The sequence below is a fragment of the Salvelinus fontinalis genome, chromosome 1 (genome assembly GCF_029448725.1).
Source record: "Salvelinus fontinalis isolate EN_2023a chromosome 1, ASM2944872v1, whole genome shotgun sequence".
Taxonomy (NCBI): domain Eukaryota; kingdom Metazoa; phylum Chordata; class Actinopteri; order Salmoniformes; family Salmonidae; genus Salvelinus; species Salvelinus fontinalis.
Genome location: NC_074665.1, coordinates 42,555,335 through 42,579,047, shown reverse-complemented (window position 1 = coordinate 42,579,047; position 23,713 = coordinate 42,555,335). Strand labels below are relative to the sequence as shown.

Below are 23,713 nucleotides of genomic sequence, written 5' to 3'. Positions count from 1 at the left end.
AGAAATCCTCACAAGGATAGGAAAATTAAGAGAATTCAGAAAAGTGGGGACATTTCGCCAGTCCAAACAAGGAAAAAGGCTATGTTAAGCTTAGGGGTTAGTGTTACAATTAGGGTAAGAATTAGGGTTAGGGAAAATAGGATTTTGAATGGGAATCAATTGTTTGGTCCCCACAAGCGTAGTAAAACAAACGTGTGTGTATTTTGTGCAAATTTGCCTCTGTATCTGTGTAAAAAAAAGTCCGGCCCTCTCAATCTGATTGGCCTTCAGATCTATAAATCACTTATTCATCCCAACCAATCAGGGCGCTTGGACGCACTTTAGGGCTCCGCCTCCTATCACTTCACGTTAGTGCCCGGCATATACCATCCTGAGAACAAGCAAGTTTTGTGTTGCAGACGGACCTTTGGACATGCTGTTTCCTAACTGAAGCGTCCATTGACAAGTGTGTGTTGGGAATGTTATTGTGCTAATAGGGGGTGCAATAGTAATAAGTTACGGTACCTTATTGTGCAGTGTACTGTAACGGCATAGATAAGTTTGCAAGTAAGAAGTTGCAGTGTTGTTTGCTAGGTCTCGTGTAAATGCTAGCTCCAGTTAATTTGTATGTACCCTGCCCTGTGCATGCTACTTCGTCTAGTATCTTTATTCATTGCTACAAGTGTGTTTATTGAGTCCGACTAGCCTACTCATTAATAAGTATTAGCAATGTTTTGTACTACTTGCATGCCCCTGCTGCAATATATTTATATCTGCGATATGTATAGCCTCTTGTGTTACTTGTATAGTAGCTGGTGTCATTCTACAGATTCTAGAAGTTCCCAGAATGTTCTAGCTCTTTCTGTGCGCAAGCACATGTGCACTAGCCCTAAGTTAAGATCTCAGCCAGGCCAGAGAGAGAGCCATAAAGCTCCATGGCTTTAGCCTTCTATTTCTCTCTCTCTGGCCATGTACAGTGCCTTAGCAAAATGTATTCAGACCCCTTAGATTTCTTCACATTTTATTGTGTCACAAAGTGGGATTAAAACGTATTTGTCATTTTTTTGTCAACGATCTAAACAAAATACTGTAATGATTACCGCCCCGTAGCACTCATGTCGGTAGCCATGAAGTGCTTTGAAAGACTGGTCATGGTTCACATCAACACCATCATGACGGAAACCCTAGACCCACTCTAATTCGCATACCGCCCCAACAGATCCGCAGATGACGCAATCTCAATCACACTTCACACTTCACACTGCCCTTTCCCACTTGGACAAAAGGAACACCTATGTGAGAATGCTGTTCATTGACTACAGCTCAGCATTCAACACCATAGTGCCCACAAAGCACATCAGTAAGCTAAGGACCCTTGGACTAAACGCCTCCCTCTGCAAATGGATCCTGGACTTGCTGACAGGCCGCCCCCAGGTGGTAAGGGTAGGCAACAACATATCTGCCATGCTGATCCTCAACACTGGGGCCCCTCAGGGGTGCGTGCGTGCTTAGTTCCCTCCTGTACTTCCTGTTCACCCATGACTGCGTGGCCAAGCACAACTCCAACACCATCATTAAATTTGCTGACGACACAATGGTGGTAGGCCTGATCACTGACAACGATGAAACAGCCTATAGGGAGGGGGTCCCAGGACAACAACCTCTCCCTCAATGTGAGCAAGACATAGGAACTGATCGTGGACTACAGGAAAAGGAGGGCCAGGCCCCCATTACAGGCCCCCAAACAGGCCCCCATTAACATCGACGGGGCTGAAGTGGAGCGGGTCAAGTTTCAAGTTCCTTGGTGTCCACATCACCAACAAACTAACATGGTCTAAACACCAAGACAGTTGTGAAGAGGGCATGACAACACCTTTTCCCCCTCAAGAGACTGAAAAGATTTGGCATGGGTCCCTAGATCCTTAAAGTTCTTCAGCTGCACCATCGAGAGCATCCTGACCGGCTGCATCACCTCTTGGTGATGCTCGGGATCTGTCCGTAAGGCACTACAGGGTAGTGCATATGGCCCAGTACATCACTGGGGCCAAGCTTCCTGACATCCAGGAACTACAGTTGAAGTCGTAAGTTTACATAAACTTTGGTTGGAGTCATTAAAACTAGTTTTTCAACCACTCCACAAAGTTCTTGTTAACAAACTATAGTTTTGGCAAGTCGGTTAGGACATCTACTTTGCATGACAAAAGTAATTTTTCCAACAATTGTTTACAGACAGATTATTTCACTTATAATTCACTGTATCACAATTCCAGTGGGTCAGACGTTTACATACACTAAGTTGAGTGTGCCTTTAAACAGCTTGGAAAATTCCAGAAAATGATGTCATGGCTTTAGAAGCTTCTGATAGGCTAATTGACTTCATTCGAGTCAATTGGAGGTGTACCTGTGGATGTATTTCAAGGCCTACCTTCAATCTCAGTGCCTCTTTGCTTGACATCATGGGAAAATCAAAAGATATCAGCCAAGACCTCAGAAAAAAAATGTAGACCTCCACAAGTCTGGTTCATCCTTGGGAGCAATTTCCAAACGCCTGAAGGTACCACGTTCATCTGTACAAACAATAGTACGCAAGTATAAACACCATGGGACCACACAGCCATCATACCGCTCAGGAAGGAGACGTGTTCTGTCTCCTAGAGATGAACATACTTTGGTGCGAAAAGTGCAAATCAATCCCAGAACAACAGTAAAGGACCGTGTGAAGATGCTGGAGGAAACAGGTACAAAAGTATCTATATCCACAGTAAAACAAGTCCTATATCGACATAACCTGAAAGCCTCTCAGCAAGGAAGAAGCCACTCCTCAAAACCGCCATAAAAAGCAAGACTACGGTTTGCAACTGCACATGGGGACAAAGATCGTACTTTTTGGAGAAATGTCCTCTGGTCTGATGATACATAAATAGACCTGTTTGGCCATAATGACCATCGTTATGTTTGGAGGAAAAAGTTGGAGGCTTGCAAGCCGAAGAACACCATCCCAACCATGAAGTACAAAGGTGGCAACATCATGTTGTGGGGGTGCTTTGTTGCAGGAGGGATTGGTGCACTTCACAAAATAGATGGCATCATGGGGGAGGAAAATTATGTGGATATATTGAAGCAACATCTCAAGACATCAGTCAGGAAGTTCAAGCTTGGTCGCAAATGGGTCTTCCAAATGGACAATGACCCCAAGCATACTTCCAAAGTTGTGGCAAAATGGCTTAAGGACAACAAAGTCAAGGTATTGGAGTGGCCATCACAAAGCCCTGACCTCAATCCCATAGAAAATTTGTGGGCAGAACTGAAAAAGCGTGTGCAAGCAAGGAGGCCTACAAACCCGACTCAGTTACACCAGCTCTGTCAGGAGGAATGGACCAAAATTCACCCAACTTATTGTGGGAAGCTTGTGGAAGGCTACCTGAAACGTTTGACCCAAGTTAAACAATTTAAAAGCATTGCTACCAAATGCTAATTGAGTGTATGTAAACTTCTGATTCACTGGGAATGTGATGAAAGAAATAAAAACTGAAATAAATAATTCTCTCAACTTAAAATAAAGTGGTGATCCTAACTGACATAAGACAGGGAATTTTTACTAGGATTCAATGTCGGGAATTGTGAAAAACTGAGTTTAAATGTATTTGGCTATGGTGTATGTAAACTTTCGACTTCAACTGTACTGTATATACTAGGTGGTGTCAGAGGAATGCCCCAAAAATTGTCAAACACTCCAGTCACTCAAGTCATAGACTGTTTCTCTGCTACCGTACGGCAAGCAGTACCGGAGCACCAAGTCTAGGACCAAAAGGCTCCTTAATAAACCTTTTACGGCTAGGGGTTCCCGCTAGCGGAACGTTTTGACAACATCCGGTGAAGTAGCAGAGAGCGAAATTCAAAACAAATTATTAGAAATATTTTACTTTCATACATTCACAAGTGCAAAACACCAAATTAAACTTCTTGTTAATCTAGCCACCGTGTCAGATTTCAAAAAGGCGCTACGGCGAAAGCACACCATGCGATTATGTTAGGACACCGCCTAGCCACAAAAACCATACAGACATTTTCCAGCCAAGGAGAGGGCTCACAAAAGTCAGAAATTGCGATTAAATCAATCTCTAACCTTTGATCTTCATCTGGTAGCACTCCCAGGACTCCATGTTACACAAATGTTGGTTTTGTTCAATAAAGTCCCTCTTTATGTCCAAAAACCTCAGTTTAAATTGGCGCGTTATGTTCAGTAATGCATTGTCAAAAATAACATCCGGTGAAATTGCAGAGAGACAAATCAAATTACAGAGATACTCATCATAAACATTGATGATACAAGTGTTATACATAGGATTAAAGATAAACTTCTTGTTAATCCAGCCGCTGTGTCAGATTTCAAAAAGGCTTTACGGCGAAAGCAAACCATGCTATTTTCTGAGGACAGCACCCCATCAAACAAAAACAGACAATCATAATTCAACCCGCCAGGCACGACACGAAACTCAGACTAAAGATATAATTCATGCCTTACCTTTGACGAGCTTCTTCTGTTGGCACTCCAATATGTCCCATAAACATCACAAATGGTCTTTTTGTTCGATTAATTCCGTCGTTATATATCCAAAATGTCAATTTATTTGGCACTCTGATCCAGAAAAACACTGGTTCCAACTCGCGCAACATGACTACAAAATATCTCATAAGTTACCTGTAATCTTTGTCCAAACATTTCAAACAACTTTCCTAATAGAACTTTCGGTATTTTTTAACGTAAATAATTGATAAAATTTAAGACGGGATAAACTGCGTTCAATACTGGAGGAAACAAAGGGGAGCGTGCTTTTCAGATCACGCGCCTCTATCAAACAGTAGACTTCACTCGACCCTCGTTCTGAACAGGGCTACTACTTAATTTCTCAAAGGAAAAACATCAACCAATTTCTAAAAACTGTTGACATCCAGCGGAAGGGATAGGAACTGCAAGCAACTGCCTTCAATGAAAACCCATTGAAAAGAGAGTGACCTAAAAAAAGAAATCCTGGATGGTTTGTCCTTGGGGTTTTGCCTGCCAAATAAGTTATGTTATACTCACAGACATCATTCAAACAGTTTTAAAAACTTCAGAGTATTTTCTATATGCATATCCTAGCTGCTGGGCCAGGGTAGCAGGCAGTTTACTTTGGGCACGCTTTTCATCCGGACGTGAAAATACTGCCCCCTAGCCCGAAAAGGTTAACAGCTTCTACCCCAAAAGCCATAAGACTGCTGAACAATTAATCAAATGGCCACCCGGACATTACCCCCCCCCCCCCCCCCCCCCCCCCTTTGTTTTTACACTTCTGCTACTTGCTGTCTATTATCTATGCATAGTCCCTTTACAAATTACCTCGACTAACCTGTACCCCTGCACATATGCTCGGTACCGGTACCCCTTGTATATAGCCTCGTTATTGTTATGTTGGTTAAGGGCTTGTAATTAAGCATTTCACGGTAAGGTCTACACGGTAAGGTCTACCTGTTGTACTCGGCGCATTTGACAAATTACATTTGATTTGATGTTAATAGCCTAAAATAGTCGTTGCATAAATATTCAGCTCCCTGAGTTAATACATGTTAGAAATACCTCAGTGTATAATCCACAGCATAATTATTAACTTTAACGGCCATACTTTAAGAGTTTTAAAGCGTGGATACTAATGGATACTAATTATTGTATTGTTTCCCCTTTTAAAACCACACAACAATATAAATAACTTCCAATGGAATCAGCTGTGCGTGTGTGGCATGGGCCTCAACATCATGTTTTGACCAGACAGCACTAGGGTTGTGCAGTATGTAGATTTTCATATCGTCATACCGTCGTCCTCTCTTCCCAGGATTTACGGCATTACTGACTTGGTACACAAGGGGGTGCCAGAAACAGCAAAAAAGACAATTGGGCATCTATTACCAGAATTCTAACAAAATTAGCAAAAGTATTAGCAAATTCCCATGGAGACTGCTAGCTAAAGATGCTAACGAGCGCTAACAAATATAAACAAATTGCAAAGACCGCCAATCCAGGTCATGAAGTTATACATACATACAATATATAGGTAGGAGCGACTGAATGTCAGAATTTTTAGTTTTTTCACGCAGGAAAAAACGCAAAACGTAATTTCAGCTCGGCATCGGACAAATTTTGTCCTTCAGTTGCACTTCTCCACTTGGATGAGAATTCATGAACGGGGGCATTCTATCAGCAAACAGCGCTCTGACTGATACATACTTTCTCCAGTACTTTTCTCTTGGTTTAGCCAGCCTACTTTTCTCTGGTAAAATGAAAATTAACTTTAAACAAAACATTAGGAAATGTAGCTGGCTACATTCTTTCTGTGATAAACATTTGAAATATTTGTATTTATTTAACTAGGCAAGTCAGGGCTGCAGCCCGACGTCGGTACACTTATGACAACATCCAGCTCAAGTGCAGGGCGCGAAATTCAAAGATATTTTTTTTTAATATTTAACTTTCACACATTAACAAGTCCAACACAGCATATGAAAGGTACACATCTTGTGAATCCAGCCAACATGTCCGATTTTTTAAATGTTTTACAGGGAAGACACAATATGTAAATCTATTAGCTAACCACGTTAGCAAAAGACACCAGTTTTTTACTCCATCAGTTTTTTACTCCATCAGTAGCTATCACAAATTCGACCAAATAAAGATATAAATAGCCACTAACCAAGAAACAACTTCATCTGATGACAGTCTGATAACATATTTATTGTATAGCATATGTTTTGTTCGAAACATTTGCATATTTCAGGTATAAATCATAGTTTACATTTCAGCTACAATCAGAAATTGCACCGAAAGCAGCCATAATATTTACAGACACCAACGTCAAATGCCTAATTACTCATTATAAAACATTTCTGAAAAATACATAGTGTACAGCAATTGAAAGACAGGCATCTTGTGATTCCAGACAATATTTCTGATTTATTAAATGTTTTACAGCGAAAACAAAATGTAGCGTTATATTAGCGTAGCCACAATAGCCAGAAACACTTGGGCGCCGACGACCAGTTCACATGCACGACAGATATTAGAAATAGCATCATAAAATGTTTCTTACTTTTGGTGATCTTCCGTCAGAATGTTGGACAAGGTGTCCTTTGTCCAGAACAGTCGTTGTTTGGATCTGGAACGGCAAATTTCCCTCTTCATTTAGCATGGGCACTTGCCAAGTGGCACGGATCTCTCCAACGTCAACAAAGTCAGAGAACGGAACACGGCAAAACTCCCGAAAAAATTTCAATAATCTGATGAAACTATATTGAAAAAACATACTTTACGATGATATGGTCACATGTATCAAATAAAATCGGAGCCGGAGATAGTAGTCATCCATAACGGCAGCTAAACAGAAGGCAATCCCACTGTCCACCTGGCGCTGCCAAGAGTACCGGAAATGAGGGATACGTCATACAAAGAGCTTGTATTCAAATTCAGATCAAGATAAACACGAAGTTTCTTCTCTCACAGAGTCTTGACATCCAGAGGAAGGTATATGAAGTGCACGTAGACTCTTACGTACCATGCCCATGTATAGGCAGGAAGTTGAACAGAGCATCGATTTCAGACATTCCACTTCCTGGTCAGGAAATGTGCTGCAGAATGAGTTCTGTTTCACTCAGAGAAATAATTCAAACGGTTTTAGAAATTAGAGTGTTTTCTATCCAATAGTAATAATAATATGCATATTGTACGAGCAAGAATTGAGTACGAGGCCGTTTGAAATGTGCATCTTTTATCTGGCTACTCAATACTGCCCCTTGCAGCCATAAGAAGTTAAGAACAAATTCTTATTTACTATGACGGCCTAGGAACAGTGGGTTAACTGCCTTGTTCAGGGGCAGAACGACCGATTTTTGACGTTGTCAGCTCAGGGATTCGATTTAACCACCTTTCGGTTACCTGACCAACGCTCTAACCACTAAGCTACCTGCTGCCCCGATTATATGATGGCCGTGCATCGTTTTAGCAAAAAATACCATGCTTTTTCATTGTAAGCTCATTTACTTGTGACTGCCAGCTAAATAGCGTTGCACTTCTGTTAGCTTAATCTTCATCCATTTACATTTTCGGCCAAATGTCATGCGCTAATGTATTTTCTGTAAATGAAAACTATAGTTTAAAAAAAAAACACTTGACTTTTAATATAAAACGCGACCCCTGTCGATACAAAGCTGGACTCACCTGCTCCCGCTTTCTCCTGTTGTGCTAGTTACAATCTGGCTCAACTGTTCAGGGAAACTATGGTAAGCTTCATAATGTAAAATCATGTGATGGGTGAAATCTCCTAACATATTGCACAACTTGACTGCAGGTATTTACTTAAACAGTAGCTACAAATATTACAATTTATTGAAAAACTTCAAAGAAATAGTTTCAACGGTTTTGACGGTATTAAAAAACCATCCCGTTGCTATTTCCAAATAGCTTGTTATACGGTACACCGCCCAAGCCTAGACAGCACAATAATGGGCAGATCTTGGTGATTCAGTTCAAGTGTACTAGCGGGTGAAGGCCACTCAACCATAAAGGCCTGATTTAGTGGAGTGTTGCAGAGATGGTTGTCCTTCTGGAAGGTTCTCCCATCTCCACAGAGGAACTCTGGAGCTCTGTCAGTGACCATTTGGTTCTTGGTCACCTCCCTTACCATGGCCCTTCTCCCCCGATTGCTCAGTTTGGCCGGGCGGCCAGCTCTAGGAAGAGTCTAGGTGGTTCCAATCTTCTTCCATTTAAGAATGATGGAGGCTACTGTATTCTTGGGGACATTCAAATGCTGCAGAAATGTTTTGGTACCCTTCCCCAGATTTGTGCCTCAACACAATCATGTCTCGGAGCTCTACTGACAATTAATTTGACCTCATGGCTTGGTTTTTGCTCTGACATGCACTGTTAACTGTAGGACGTTATAGACAGGTGTGTGCCTTTCCAAATCATGGACGATCAATTGAATTTACCACAGGTGGACTCCAATCAAGTTGCAGAAAGATCTCAAGGATGATCAATGGAAACAGGATGCATCGGAGCTCAATTTCGAGTTTCATAGCGAAGTGTCTGAATAGTTATGGGGTATTGTGTAGAATTTTTTCATCTGTTTTAGAATAAGGCTGTAATTTAACAAAATATGGAAAAGGTCAAGGGGTCTGAATACTTTCCGGATGCACTGTATTTTTGTTGACTGTCTCTCTCTCTCTCTCTCTCGTATATTGAAGAGTAGGAGTACTTACACAGACTTCATAACCCATTGTTTACCTCCCCTCCTGTTAGCTGTGACCGAGTCAACGACTGCGGGGACGGCAGCGACGAGTTGGGCTGTTCCTACGACACCTGCACCAGCTACCAGTTCACCTGCCAAAACGGCGCCTGCATCCCAGCCACCTTTGCCTGCGATGGCGAGGCCGACTGTCTGGACGGTTCTGACGAGGCAGAAGGCGTGTGCAGCACCCCCCAGCCTACCTGTGCCCCGGGAGAGTACTTGTGCAAGTCGGGCGAGTGTATTGACATCCACAAGGTCTGCAACTCACAGAAGGACTGCTCGGATAACAGTGATGAGAAGGGATGCGGTAAGATCTCTCGTACAGCGAAGGATGTAACACAATGGGGAAGGGATGGATTTATTTTCTTTGAGTGAATGGAGGTTGTGTCAGTTGTACAATAGGTATGCGAATGTAACCACACTAAATCTATGATATTTCAAGACGTACACTGCATTTGGAGTAGGAAATACTGTAAGTATGTGGAGTAGGAAATTAGTATTTGCAGTCAGAACATTCGAATTTAGAGTAGGAAAGGGGAACTTTGATTTGGATTCCTAGACTAATCTTACAGAACTCATCCTACCTCTCTCTATCTCCTTCCCTCTCTACTCTGTGCAGGAATTAACGAATGCCAAGACCCGTCGGTCCACAAGTGTGCCCAGGTCTGCACCGACACCCTGACAGGTTACTACTGCTCGTGTAATGCCGGCTACCACCTCATGCCTGATGGTAAGGCGTGCGCAGACCTGGACGAGTGCCGCGACACGCCCGCCGTCTGTAGCCAGATCTGCGAGAACTCCGCCGGCTCCTTCCACTGCAAATGCGCCCCGGGCTACGTGCGTGAGCCAGACGGGCGCACGTGCCGCCAGAACAGCGCCATCGCCCCTTATCTGCTGTACAGTAATCGCTATTACATTCGTAATTTGACGACTGACGGTTCGCAGCTGAGCGTGGTTCTGCAAGGGCTGTCGAATGTGGTGGCGCTGGATTTTGACCATTACGAAAAAAGGCTGTACTGGTTGGATGTGGGAATGGTGCGGATTGAGAGGATGCGATTGGACGGCAGTGAGAGGGAGACGATAGTGGATAACAACGTGGTAGGGGCCGAGGGGCTGGCGGTGGATTGGGTTGGCAGGTGAGTGAAGGGGGAGGGGCATCAGAGCTTGATTGTACTTTTAAAATCATTGGCCTCATGGCGACACAGTTTCCTTTATCTCCGGTACCTCAATTGCAAAGGACAGGTGAGGGAAAACTGTGAGTGTGAATCATTTCACGATGCAATATGTGTTGTGTTCAAAGCTTAATAAATCTCTCACAATTCACATTTTGATTAGAGCCTACAGTTGGCTGATAATGACACATTTGTATCTCCTTACAATTATATGTAGGTCTGTATATACAGTGGCAAGAAAAAGTACCGTAATTGCTGGACTATTAAGCGCACCTGAATATAAGCCGTACCCACTACATTTTTTACAAATATGTATTTTGTACATAAATAAACCGCACATGTCTATAAGCCGCAAGTGCCTACCGGTACATTGAAACAAATGAACTTTACACAGCCTTTAAATGAAACACGGCTTGTAACAAAAATAAATAGGCTTTTAAACTTAACACGGCTTGTAACAAAAATAAATAGGCTTTAACGAAACACGGCTTGTAACAAAAATAAAAAATAAATAGCAGTAAACAGTAGCCTACCAAGAAAGTCAAACTTCATTGCGGTGGCGATTGTTTTGGCTTTCAGTCGGATCTGCACAGTTCCAACTATCGACTCATTAAGGCCAAGCTCCCGGGCAGCAGCTCTATTTCCTTTTCCAACAGCCAGATCGATCGCCTTCAACTTGAAAGCTGCATTATATGCATTTCTCCATGTCTTTGCCATGATGAGGGTGACAAAATGACTACCGTAATCAGAATGATGGCAAGTTTGAGCGCGCTCGATTTACGTCACATTATGTGACGGTGCTCAGTTTTTTGGCGGCATGAATCTTGTGAAAAAAATAATAATAACATAAATTAGCCGCGTCATTGTATAAACCGCGAGGTTCATAGCGTGGGAAAAAAGTAGCGGCTTATAGTCCGGAAATTACGGTATGTGAACCCTTTGGAATTACCTGGATTTCTGCATAAATTTGTCATAAAATTTGATCTGTTCTTCATCTAGGCCACAACAATAGACAAACGCAGTCTGCTTAAAGTAATGACACAAAAACAATTATACGTTTTCATGTCTTTACTGAACACACTGTGTAAACATTCACAGTGCAGGGTGGGGAAAGTATGTGAACTCTTGGATTTAAGAACTGGCTGACCCTCCTTTTTGCAGCAATAACCTCAACCAAACATTTTCTATAGCTGCGGATCAGAACTGCACAACAGTCAGGAGGAATTTAGGATTTTCTTGGGATGTCAGGTGTGAACCAATTTCTTGAGCTGATGCCTCAGCATCTCAATCGGGTTGGAGGACAGGACTCTTACTGGGCCACTCCAGAAGGTGTATTTTCTTCTGTTGAAGCCATTCTGTTCATTTACTTCTGTGTTTTGGGTCGTTGTCCTGTTGCATCACCCAACTTCTGTTGAGCTTCAATTGGCGGACAGATAGCCTTACATTCTCCTGCAAAATGTCTTGATGATCTTGGAAATTAAGTTTTCCGTCAATGATAGCAAGCTGTCCAGGCCCTGAGGCAGCAAAGCAGCCCCAAAACATGATGCTCCCTCCAACATACTTTACAGTGGGGATGAGGTTTTGATGTTGCTGTGCTGTGCCTTTTTTTCTCCACACATAGTGTTGTGTGTTCCTTCCCAACAACTCAACTTTAGTTTCATCTGTCCACAGAATATTTTGCCAGTAGCGCTGTGGAACATCCAGGTGCTCTTTTGCGAACCTCGGACGTGCAGTAATGTTTTTTCTGGACAGCAGTGGCTTCTTCCATGGTGTCCTCCCATGAACACCATACTTGTTTAGTTTTTTTACGTTTAGTAGACTCGTCAACAGAGAAATGAGCATGTTCCAGAGATTTCTGTAAGTCTTTAGCTGACACTCTAGGATTCTTCTTAACCTCATTGAGCATTCTGCGCTGTGCTCTTGCAGTCATCTTTGCGTGACGTCCACTCCTAGGAAGAGTAGCAACAGTGCTGAACTTTCTCCATTTATAGATCATTTGTTTTACCATGGACTGATGAACACTAAAGTTTTTAGAGATACTTATGTAACCATTTTCAGTTTTATGCAAGTTAACAATTCTTAATCTTAGGTCTTTGAGATCTCATTTGTTCAATGCATGGTTCACATCAGGCAATGCTTCTTGTGAATAGCAAACTCAAATTTTGTGAGTGTTTTTATAGGGCAGGGCAGCTCTAACCAACATCTCCAATCTCGTATCATTGATTGGACTCCAGGCTAGCGCACTCCTGACTCCAATTAGCTTATGGAGAAGTCATTAGCCTAGGGGTTCACATACTTTTTCCAACCTGATGTATTCAGGTTGGTGATGTATTCAATATAGACAAGAAAAATGCAATAATGTGTGTGTTATTACTTTAAGCACACTGTGTTTATCTATGGTTGTGACTTAGATGAAGATCAGATCAAATTCTATGACCAAATTATGCAGAAATCCAGGTAATTCTAAAGGGTTCACATACTTTTTCCTGCCACTTGTATGATTATTGTATCTATGCATATGCCCATAGTCATTCTTGTATGTTTATGTGTGTGTATCCCAAAGGAAGCTCTACTGGGTAGACAGTTACTACGACTCTCTCCACGTGTCAGAGCTGGATGGTCGTTTCCAGAAGAAGTTGCTGAGTGGCTGCATGGGGCCTAACGCCACCTACTGCTTTGTCCGGCCCCGTGCCGTAGCCGTCAACCCCAAATATGGGTACTAACCAGTGGAGGCTGCTGAGGGGAGGACGGATCATAATAATGGCTGGAACAGAGCGAATGGAATGGCATCAAACACATGGAAATCATGTGCTTGATGTATTTCAAATCGAATCAAATTTTAGTAGTCACATGCGCCGAATACAACAGGTGTAGAACTTACAGTGAAATGCTTACTAACGAGCCCCTAACCAACAATACAGTTAAAAAAAATATGAATAAGAAATAAAAGTAACAAGTAATTAAAGAGCAGCAGTAAAATAACAATAGTGAGACTATATACAGGGGGGTACCGGTACAGAGTCAATGTGCGGGGGCACTGGTTAGTTGAGGTAATATGTACATGAAGGTAGAGTTCTTAAAGTGACTATGCATAGATGATAACAACAGAGTAGCAGCGGTGTAAAAGAGGGGGGCAAAATGCAAATAGTCTGAGTAGCCATTTGATTAGGTGTTCAGGAGTCTTATGGCTTGGGGGTAGAAGCTGTTTAGAAGCCTCTTGGACCTAGACTTGGCGCTCCGGTACCGCTTGCCGTGCGGTAGCAGAGAGAACAGTCTATGACTGGGGTGGCTGGAGTCTTTGACAATTTTTGGGCCTTCCTCTGACACCGCCTGGTACTGTATAGAAGTCCTGGATGGCAGGAAGCTTGGCCCCAGTTGATACCATTCCACCTAATCTGCTCCAGCTATTACCACAAGCCCGTTCTCCCCAATTAATGTGCCACCAACCTCCTGTGGTACTGACATGCACATGCACACACATACAAACAAACATACGAGGTCCCACACATCCCCACCTGCACGATAGAGGAAGAGTGGCCATTCTTAATTAATGGCAGATATTGAGTCATTTTTCGATAATCATTAAAAAATATATATATTATTGAGTAATACCAGTTAACAAATTACATCAAATTATTTGTTCACTTTTTTTATTTACTCTCCATTTTATTCTCTCTGCCTGCAGCTGGCTGTATTGGACAGACTGGGGGGACACCGCCTACATTGGCAGGGTTGGTATGGATGGTACCAACGCCACTGCCCTCATCACCACCAAGCTGGAGTGGCCCAGTGCCCTGACCATTGACTACACCACCAACAAGATCTTCTTCGCCGACTCCCACCTCAATTTCCTAGAGTGAGACATCAACACAACACTGTCTTCAGAGATGAACTTAATAATTCACTTTGAATACTTTTCTATGTAGTACTATCGTGCTTTATCATGAAAGTGTCGTAGGGCAGAAAAATAAGGCATTATGACCCCATCACATCTATGCCTTGAGTATCAGGGTTGAATGAGAATCATGTTCAGTTGAAGAAAAAAACACAGTAGTAAGGAAACCCCTAGTGGAGAAAGGCAACGGAGGAAACAACGATTTAGTTAGGAAGAAAGCAAGGAACCCGGCCCCATCCTTCTCAAGCTTGCCTGTTTGGAGACCAGAGATCATGATCAACGAGGTCAGACAGGAGCTACCCTACAGAACTTTACATTGATATACATTGTTTATTTGGATCCCCAGCTATTCTTCTTGGTGTGCACAAAAAAAAAAACATTTAAAAAACAATAGACGAGAACAAAATAAAGACAACAGAAAAGTACAGTGATTTAAACACTAAGGTGTATGCCCTCTCTCTAACTCTCTAAAGTTTTGCTGATATGGACGGGGAGAACCGCCACCGGGCCATAGCAGGCTCCCTGCCTCACCCCTTTGCCGTCACCCTGTTTGAAGACTGGGTCTACTGGACTGACTGGAACACCCACACCGTTGAGAAGGCCCACAAGTACACTGGCACCGGCCGCGTCGTCATGGGCAACAACACACACCGGCCAAATGACATCCATGTATACCATCCCTACAGGCAGCCTCGCAGTATGTATTAGTACTGTGCCCTTTGACCGTTTGGAATTCCCATACATTGCTTGCTTAATTTTCATTTGTATACACATTACTGTTGTACTTGTCCTTCCTGCATTTACACTCATATTTGTATTTTCTTACTGGCCCTGATTTTGTAGATAGCAGCTTATTTCAAATATATTTTTACTTGCAATGACTTTGATATGTGGTTGTTATCCTCTACCTTAGTTGAATGCACTTACTGGATAACAGCATTTGCTAAATGGCTTGAATGTCCATCGAGACAATATTATTAGCTTTCCTTCATAGATGCGTCCATTCTTATGGCTGCTGATTGGTCTTTCCTAGGCGATAACCCTTGCGCAACACACCACCTAACATGTAGCCACCTGTGTCTGATTGGTCCTGGTGGGACCAGCGCTACGTGTGAGTGTCCAGACCACTTCATTGGCCTCTCCGTGGGCTTCAAGGTCCAGTGTGTGGCCGACTGTTCCAGCACCCAGTTCCGCTGCGGAGACAACGAAAAGTCAGTCTGAATTTGTCACTTATGTCACTTATCAGGAATATTTGTTTTCCATGTAGTGTAATTTAGTATAATATTAGTATAATTCAGATACTGACACAACCGTACAATTTAGGCCTTTTCACACTACCGAGCTGAGCCAAACTAAGCTGTACTAAGCTTGCTTGAAAAGGACAATGTGAAATATTTGAGCAAGCACAGTTTGTTTCGGTAAGTGTGAAAAGGGTATTTGGAGCCATGTGACTATTTGCTTGATAACTTGTGTGGTTGCACAGTTGTCTAAATTCATTAAGGGAATTAGTTAACTCTTTACTCTCCCACCTCCCTCCATCTCTCCTTCTAATCCCCTAGGTGTGTCTCTATCTGGTGGAAGTGTGATGGTCAGTCCGACTGTGGTGACGGGTCCGACGAACCCCTCACCTGCCCGCCCCGCTACTGTCCAATTGGTCAGTTCCAGTGCCAGGATGGGAACTGCACTTATCCTGGCTTCCTGTGTGACGGACACGCTGACTGCCGGGATAATTCAGATGAGGACGCTGCCCTCTGCAGTACGAAAACCCTATTCTACCTATTTTTTACCATTCTACTTCCATCCATCAGACAATGCAGCGCTTATTTTCTACTAGCGTCAGACACCCACAGTGTGATTGTTCAACTGCTCTCATTGCTCTATTTTTCTGTTGTAGTGTCTTTAATTTCGATTATGAACAAACATGGGAGGGAGGGAAAGGGCAACCCAGTCTGATCCCTCAAGATAAACAAAAACTTTCAGAGATGTGGCCTTAGAATCAAAACACCGAATCCTTCAATCCCCTAGGTGACCACAGGTGTGCAGAAAATCAGTTCCAGTGTAAGAACAAGCAGTGCATCCCTGTGTCATTACATTGTGACGGCATCATCGACTGTTCTGATGGGAGTGACGAGGACACTGATGGCTGTGCCCAGAAGACATGCCGACCGGGCCAGTTCACGTGCGCAAACGGAGTGTGTATCCCACCCAACTATGTGTGTGACGCTCAGAACGACTGCGGAGATAGATCCGATGAGCCCTACGAGATCTGCAGTGAGTTTGCTGTATTTGTATAAGTCTGGATTTTTCGTTTGGTGCTAATTATGAAAAATTATGAATTTTATGTACAGAAACGGTGGAACTTATAGGATCAGGAGAGAATTGGGCTCTGTCATCTGCATAGGGCTTAATAAATTTAAGAAACACTCACTTCGTCCATCTTTTTTCTCTATCTATCCCTTCATCCCTTTGTCTCCTCCCTCTGTAGTGGGGCCAGAACATAACTGCGACGAGCTCACGGAGTTCTCCTGTAAGACCAACTACCGCTGTATCCCCACCTGGGCCGTGTGCGATGGCTCCAATGACTGCATCGACAACACCGACGAGCAGAACTGCGGTGTGTGTTCGTGTATGCTTGTGATATAAGGGCAAAGTTACATTGTCTGAATATGGATACAGAAAATGAATAGTAGGCTACCAATCATATTTCCGCAACCTCCAGGTCCTGCTTTTTCCTTCGTATTCCACTTTTAAATGCTGATCTTGTTCTGGTTTTATGCTTAGACACACAATGAAGACTTTGAGTCGACTAAATTCAAGTCATTGATGGTTGACCAAGTAGTCAGAATCCCAAAACGATGCTAGGAAGTCTACACTAAATAGTATCCTTACATTTCACGAAATACCTTCAAATAGATCATTTCAAACTATTTGACCCCTCATTAACCTGACCCATTCACAGAGGCGTTGACCTGTGACCCCCTGGGCGACTTCCGTTGTGACAATCACCGCTGTGTGCCCATCCGCTGGAAGTGTGACGGCAGCAACGACTGTGGTGACGGCTCTGATGAGAGGGACTGCGGTGAGTAGAGGTCAACTACATAACCATCTAATAGGGATCAACTTCGTAGCCCTCTCATGCGGCTCAACTCTGTAACAATCCAATAGAGTTCAACTGTCACGATCGTATGGCGGATTGACGGACCAAAATGCAGCAGTTGGAAAATAAGCCATCTTCTTTTATTAACACCACGAAGATGAACACGACACAAAACTCTATACAAAATAACAAAACAACAAAACGACCGTGAAGCTACAAACGTTGTGCACATACATACAGGCTACAAACGTTCTACATAGACAATTACCCACAACCAATGAGAGCCTATGGCTACCCTAAATAAGGCTCCCAATCAGAGACAACCGAAATCAGCTGTCTCTAATTGGGAACTCATTCAGGTAACCATAGACTCTCCTAGACAACTAAACATACATAGACAACACTAGAAACATGTACTCCACACAAACCCATATACTATACACAACCCCTTTACCATAAACAACACCCAAAACCAACAAAACATAAACATTCCCCATGTCACCCCCTGACCTAACTAAAATAATAAAGAAAACAAAGAATATTAAGGCCAGGGCGTGACATAACCCCCCCCTTGAGGCGCGAACTCCGGGCGCACCATACACAGTCTAGGGGAGGGTCTGGGTGGGCTTCCCTCCACGGTGGCGGCTCCGGCTCTGGTCGTGGTCCCCACTTCACCACAGTCCCTAACCACCTCCTTAGCTTCTTCAAAATGACCCCTCTCCACATTAACCCCATTGCATTAAGGGGCAGTTCTGAACTAAGGGGCAGCTCCGGACTAAGGGGCAGTACCAGGGTAAGGGGCAGTACCAGGGTAAGGGGCAGTACCAGGGTCAGGGGCAGTACCAGGGTCAGGGGCAGTACCAGGGTAAGGGGCAGCACCAGGATAAGGGGCAGCACCAGGATAAGGGGCAGCTCCGGACTGAAGAATGGCAGCTCCGGACTGAGGGACTGCAGCTCCGGACTGAGGGACTGCAGCTCCGGACTGAGGGATGGCCCATGGCTGGCTGACGGATCTGGCTGCTCATGGCTAGCTGACGGATCTGGCTGCTCATGGCTAGCTGACGGATCTGGCTGCTCATGGCTAGCTGACGGATCTGGCTGCTCATGGCTAGCTGACGGATCTGGCTGCTCATGGCTAGCTGACGGATCTGGCTGCTCATGGCTAGCTGACTGATCTGGCTGCTCATGGCTAGCTGACTGATCTGGCTGCTCCTGTCTGGTTGGCGGCTCTGGCAGATCCTGTCTGGTTGGCGGCTCTGGCAGATCCTGTCTGGTTGGCGGCTCTGGCAGATCCTGTCTGGTTGGCGGCTCTGGCAGATCCTGTCTGGTTGGCGGCTCTGGCGGATCCTGTCTGACGGACGGCTCTAGCGGCTCCTGTCTGGCTGACGGCTCTAGCGGCTCCTGTCTGGCTGACGGCTCAGTAGGCTCATGGCAGACGGGCGGCTTTGCAGGCTCATGGCAGACGGGCGGCTTTGCAGGCTCATGGCAGACGGATGGCTCAGATGGCGCTGGGGAGACGGATGGCTCAGATGGCGCTGGGGAGACGGATGGCTCAGATGGCGCTGGGGAGACGGATGGCTCAGATGGCGCTGGGGAGACGGGCAGTTCAGTCATCGCTGTGCAGACGGCAGACTCCTGCCGGCTGAGGCGCACTGTAGGCCTGGTGCGTGGTGCCGGGACTGGTGGCACCGGGCTGGGGACACGCATCTCAGGGCTAGTGCGGGGAGCAGGAACAGGGCATACTGGACCCTGGGGACGCACATTAGGCCTAGTGCGTGGGGCCGGAACTGGTGGTACCGGACTGGGGACACGCATCTCAGGGCTAATGCGGGGAGCAGGAACAGGGCATACTGGACCCTGGGGACGCACATTAGGCCTAGTGCGTGGGGCCGGAACTGGTGGTACCGGACTGGGGACACGCATCTCAGGGCTAATGCGGGGAGCAGCAACAGGACGCACAGGACTCTGGGTATACACAGGAGGCTTGGTGCGTAATTTAGGCACTGGTGGTAAAGGGCTGGAGACACGCACCATAAGGCTAGTGCGTGGAGGAGGCACTGGTTGTACTGGGCTGGGGACCGTCACAGGAGAGTTAGTACATAGGGCTAATATAGGAGGTGCAGGACTAGGGAGGCGTACAGGAGGCCTGGTTCGTGGGACTGTCCTTTCCAGACGGTTAGCACGCACATCAGGACGAGCATGTAGAGCTGACTCAGGTAACCTCACATCCCGCACACGCTCTGTCGGGTGGATCTTGTGCCTCACGCACCAACACAGCAGCTCCCTCATTTCACTCTCTTCCAACCTCCCCAATAAATCCTTAACCGTCTCTGCATCATTCCCATTGCTCCCCTCCAATCTCAGCCCGACTGGCTCAGGTTCCCTCTTAGAGGAAGCACGGGAAGCACGGGAAGTTGACGCAGTTCTCCCATCTGGACTCGCCACATTCCCCATGAGCCCCTCCCCAAGAAATTTTTGGGTATTACTCACGGGTCTCCAGCCTTGCTTCCTTGCTGCCTCCTCATATCGCCTCCTCTCGGCTTTCGCTGCCTCCAGCTCTTCACGAGGGAGGCGATATTCTCCAGGTTGAGCCCAAGGTCCCTTTCCTTCCAATTCGTCCTCCCATCTCCAGAAATCCTGTGTAGGTAGGTCCTGTTGCCGCCTTCCATGCCGCTTGGTCCTATGGTGGGTAATTCTGTCACGATCGTATGGCGGATTGACGGACCAAAATGCAGCAGTTGGAAAATAAGCCATCTTCTTTTATTAACACCACGAAGATGAACACGACACAAAACTCTATACAAAATAACAAAACAACAAAACGACCGTGAAGCTACAAACGTTGTGCACATACATACAGGCTACAAACGTTCTACATAGACAATTACCCACAACCAATGAGAGCCTATGGCTACCCTAAATAAGGCTCCCAATCAGAGACAACCGAAATCAGCTGTCTCTAATTGGGAACTCATTCAGGTAACCATAGACTCTCCTAGACAACTAAACATACATAGACAACACTAGAAACATGTACTCCACACAAACCCATATACTATACACAACCCCTTTACCATAAACAACACCCAAAACCAACAAAACATAAACATTCCCCATGTCACCCCCTGACCTAACTAAAATAATAAAGAAAACAAAGAATATTAAGGCCAGGGCGTGACATCAACTCTGTCACCCTCTAATAGAATTCAACTCCATAGCCATCTAATACAGTTAATCTCCATAACCATCTAACAGGGTTCAAAGAAATTATGCAAGAAACGTGGGAAACAAGTCAGACTACTCAGCTGATTTAGTTTACATACTGTCAATTGAGAAATGTTGACTAAACTTTTTAAAAAAATATGATATTACCAAAACAAGATAAACAGAAAAGACTTGAGCACCTTAAATTATATTATGGGCAGAAAACCAAATGTTATCTCCATCGTTCATTGAAGTTGATGGATAATTGATAACAACCTTTTTGATAAAGCCAATCATTAGCAGACTGTATTGGTACTCCTATTTGCCATGTCTTTAACCAAAGCCTAAAGGAATGTGTGTCCACAGGTGTGGAAGGAAGCTAAAGTAATTATGCTACCTAAAAATAGTAAAGCACCCTTTGCTGGCTCTAACAGCCGCCCAATCAGTTTGCTGCCTGTTCTTAGTAATCTAATGGAGAGAATTGTGTTTGAACAAATGCAATGCTATTTTTTAAAGAACCAAGTTAACTACTGACTTTTAGCATGCATGTAGGGAAGGGCACTCAACTTGTACTGCACTGACTCACATTAATGTATAATAAGATGATAGTTGGAGCTGTATTGTTAGATTTCAGTGCAGCCTTTGATGTTATTGATCATCATTTGTTTTAAAAAACTCACTTGTTATGGCTTTACATCACTTGCCATCACATGGTCGGAGAGTTTCTTATAGAACCCAGAGTGTATTCTTCTGGAAGCTTCTCTAACATCAGATATGTACAGTGTGGTATCCCGCAGCTACACCAGCAACTGTGGGCCAAATATATCAAGAATAAGAATATGCATATCCTTGCTTCAGGTGCTGAGCTACAGGCAGTTAGAGTTGGGTATGTCATTTTAGGTGAAAATTGGGGGGAAAAAGGGTACGATCCTCATGGTGTTTCAATTGAACAAGTTGAAGGAGCTGAACTCCTAGGAGTAACATTGGATGGTCAGTTGTTATGGTCAAGTCATGTTTACAAAATTATTGTGAAGATGGAGGGGAGGTACAGTATGTCTGTTATAAAAATGTGTTTTTGACACAGATCAACTGTACTAGTTCAGGTTTTGACCTTGTCCCATCTTGATTACTGTCTGGTAATATGGTCAGGTGCAGCAAAGATAGACCTAGCAAAGCTGCAGCTGGCTCAAAATAAACCAGCACGCCTTGTTCTTAACTGCACATACATAACTAACATCAACAACATGCATGATAGTCTTTCATGGTTGCGGGTTGAGGCGAAATTGACTACATTTACATTTAAGTCATTTAGCAGGCGCTCTTATCCAGAGCGACTTACAAATTGGAGAGTTCATACATATTCATCCTGGTCCCCCCATGGGAATTGAACCCTGGTCCCCCCGTGGGAATTGAACCCACAACCCTGGCGTTGCAAGCGCCATGCTCTACCAACTGAGCCACACGGGACTACTTCACTTCTTGTATTTTTAAGAAACATTTATGTATTGAAAATGCCTAACCACTTGTATAATATAGATGCATACACTTCAAACAGACAGACATACATACGCCAACAGACACGCGACTATGGGTTGCTTCACGGTACCTAAACCAAAAACAGATTTAAAGCGTCGCTCAGTTATGTAAAGAGCCATGTCATTGTGCATGGAATGCTCTGCCACCAGAGGGTACTCAAGCAAAAAGCAAGATTAGCTTTAAAAAACATCTTGTATCACATCGTCTCTCCTCTTTCTCAAGATCTGATTTAACTGTACTGTATATAAGAATATGAATATACAGTGGGGCAAAAAAGTATTTAGTCAGCCACCAATTGTGCAAGTTCTCCCACTTAAAAAGATGAGAGAAGCCTGTAATTTTCATCATAGGTACACTTCAACTATGACAGACAAAATGAGAAAAAAAATCCAGAAAATCACATTGTAGGATTTTTAATTAATTTATTTGCAAATTATGGTGGAAAATAAGCATTTGGTCACCTACAAACAAGCAAGATTTCTGGCTCTCACAGACCTGTAACTTCTTCTTTAAGAGGCTCCTCTGTCCTCCACTCGTTATCTGTATTAATGGCATCTGTTTGAACTTGTTATCAGTATAAAAGACACCTATCCACAACCTCAAACAGTCACACTCCAAACTCCACTATGGCCAAGACCAAAGAGCTGTCAAAGGACACCAGAAACAAAATTGGAGACCTGCACCAGGCTGGGAAGACTGAATCTGCAATAGGTAAGCAGCTTGGTTTGAAGAAATCCACTGTGGGAGCAATTATTAGGAAATGGAAGACATACAAGACCACTGATAATCTCCCTCGATCTGGGGCTCCACGCAAGATCTCACCCCATGGGGTCAAAATGATCACAAGAACGGTGAGCAAAAATCCCAGAACCCCACGGGGGGACCTAGTGAATGACCTGCAGAGAGCTGGGACCAAAGTAACAAAGCCTACCATCAGTAACACACTACGCCGCCAGGGACTCAAATCCTGCAGTGCCAGACGTGTCCCCCTGCTTAAGCCAGTACATGTCCAGGCCCATCTGAAGTTTGCTAGAGAGCATTTGGATGATCTAGAAGAAGATTGGGAGAATGTCATATGGTCAGATGAAACCAAAATATAACTTTTTGGTAAAAACTCAACTCGTCGTGTTTGGAGGACAAAGAATGCTGAGTTGCATCCAAAGAACACCATACCTACTGTGAAGCATGGGGGTGGAAACATCATGCTTTGGGGCTGTTTTTCTGCAAACGGACCAGGACGACTGATCCGTGTAAAGGAAAGAATGAATGGGGCCATGTATCGTGAGATTTTGAGTGAAAACCTCCTTCCACCAGCAAGGGCATTGAAGATGAAACGTGGCTGGGTCTTTCAGCATGACAATGATCCCAAACACACCGCCCGGGCAACGAAGGAGTGGCTTCGTAAGAAGCATTTCAAGGTCCTGGAGTGGCCTAGCTAGTCTCCAGATCTCAACCCCATAGAAAATCTTTGGAGGGAGTTGAAAGTCCGTGTTGCCCAGCAACAGCCCCAAAACAT

General features: G+C 44.2%; 1 protein-coding gene across 1 annotated transcript in view; it reads left to right on the top strand.

The window, feature by feature from the left end:
• lrp2b (low density lipoprotein receptor-related protein 2b) overlaps window positions 1-23,713 on the top strand; it is a 124,468-nt gene that overhangs the window by 68,258 nt on the left and 32,497 nt on the right. The window contains exons 52-61 of the mRNA XM_055921948.1: window positions 9,305-9,600; window positions 9,913-10,429; window positions 13,029-13,181; window positions 14,151-14,321; window positions 14,834-15,057; window positions 15,394-15,571; window positions 15,920-16,116; window positions 16,386-16,631; window positions 16,846-16,974; window positions 17,320-17,439. Coding sequence (XP_055777923.1) covers window positions 9,305-9,600; window positions 9,913-10,429; window positions 13,029-13,181; window positions 14,151-14,321; window positions 14,834-15,057; window positions 15,394-15,571; window positions 15,920-16,116; window positions 16,386-16,631; window positions 16,846-16,974; window positions 17,320-17,439 — 2,231 coding nt within the window. The remainder of the gene's footprint in view (window positions 1-9,304; window positions 9,601-9,912; window positions 10,430-13,028; window positions 13,182-14,150; window positions 14,322-14,833; window positions 15,058-15,393; window positions 15,572-15,919; window positions 16,117-16,385; window positions 16,632-16,845; window positions 16,975-17,319; window positions 17,440-23,713) is intronic.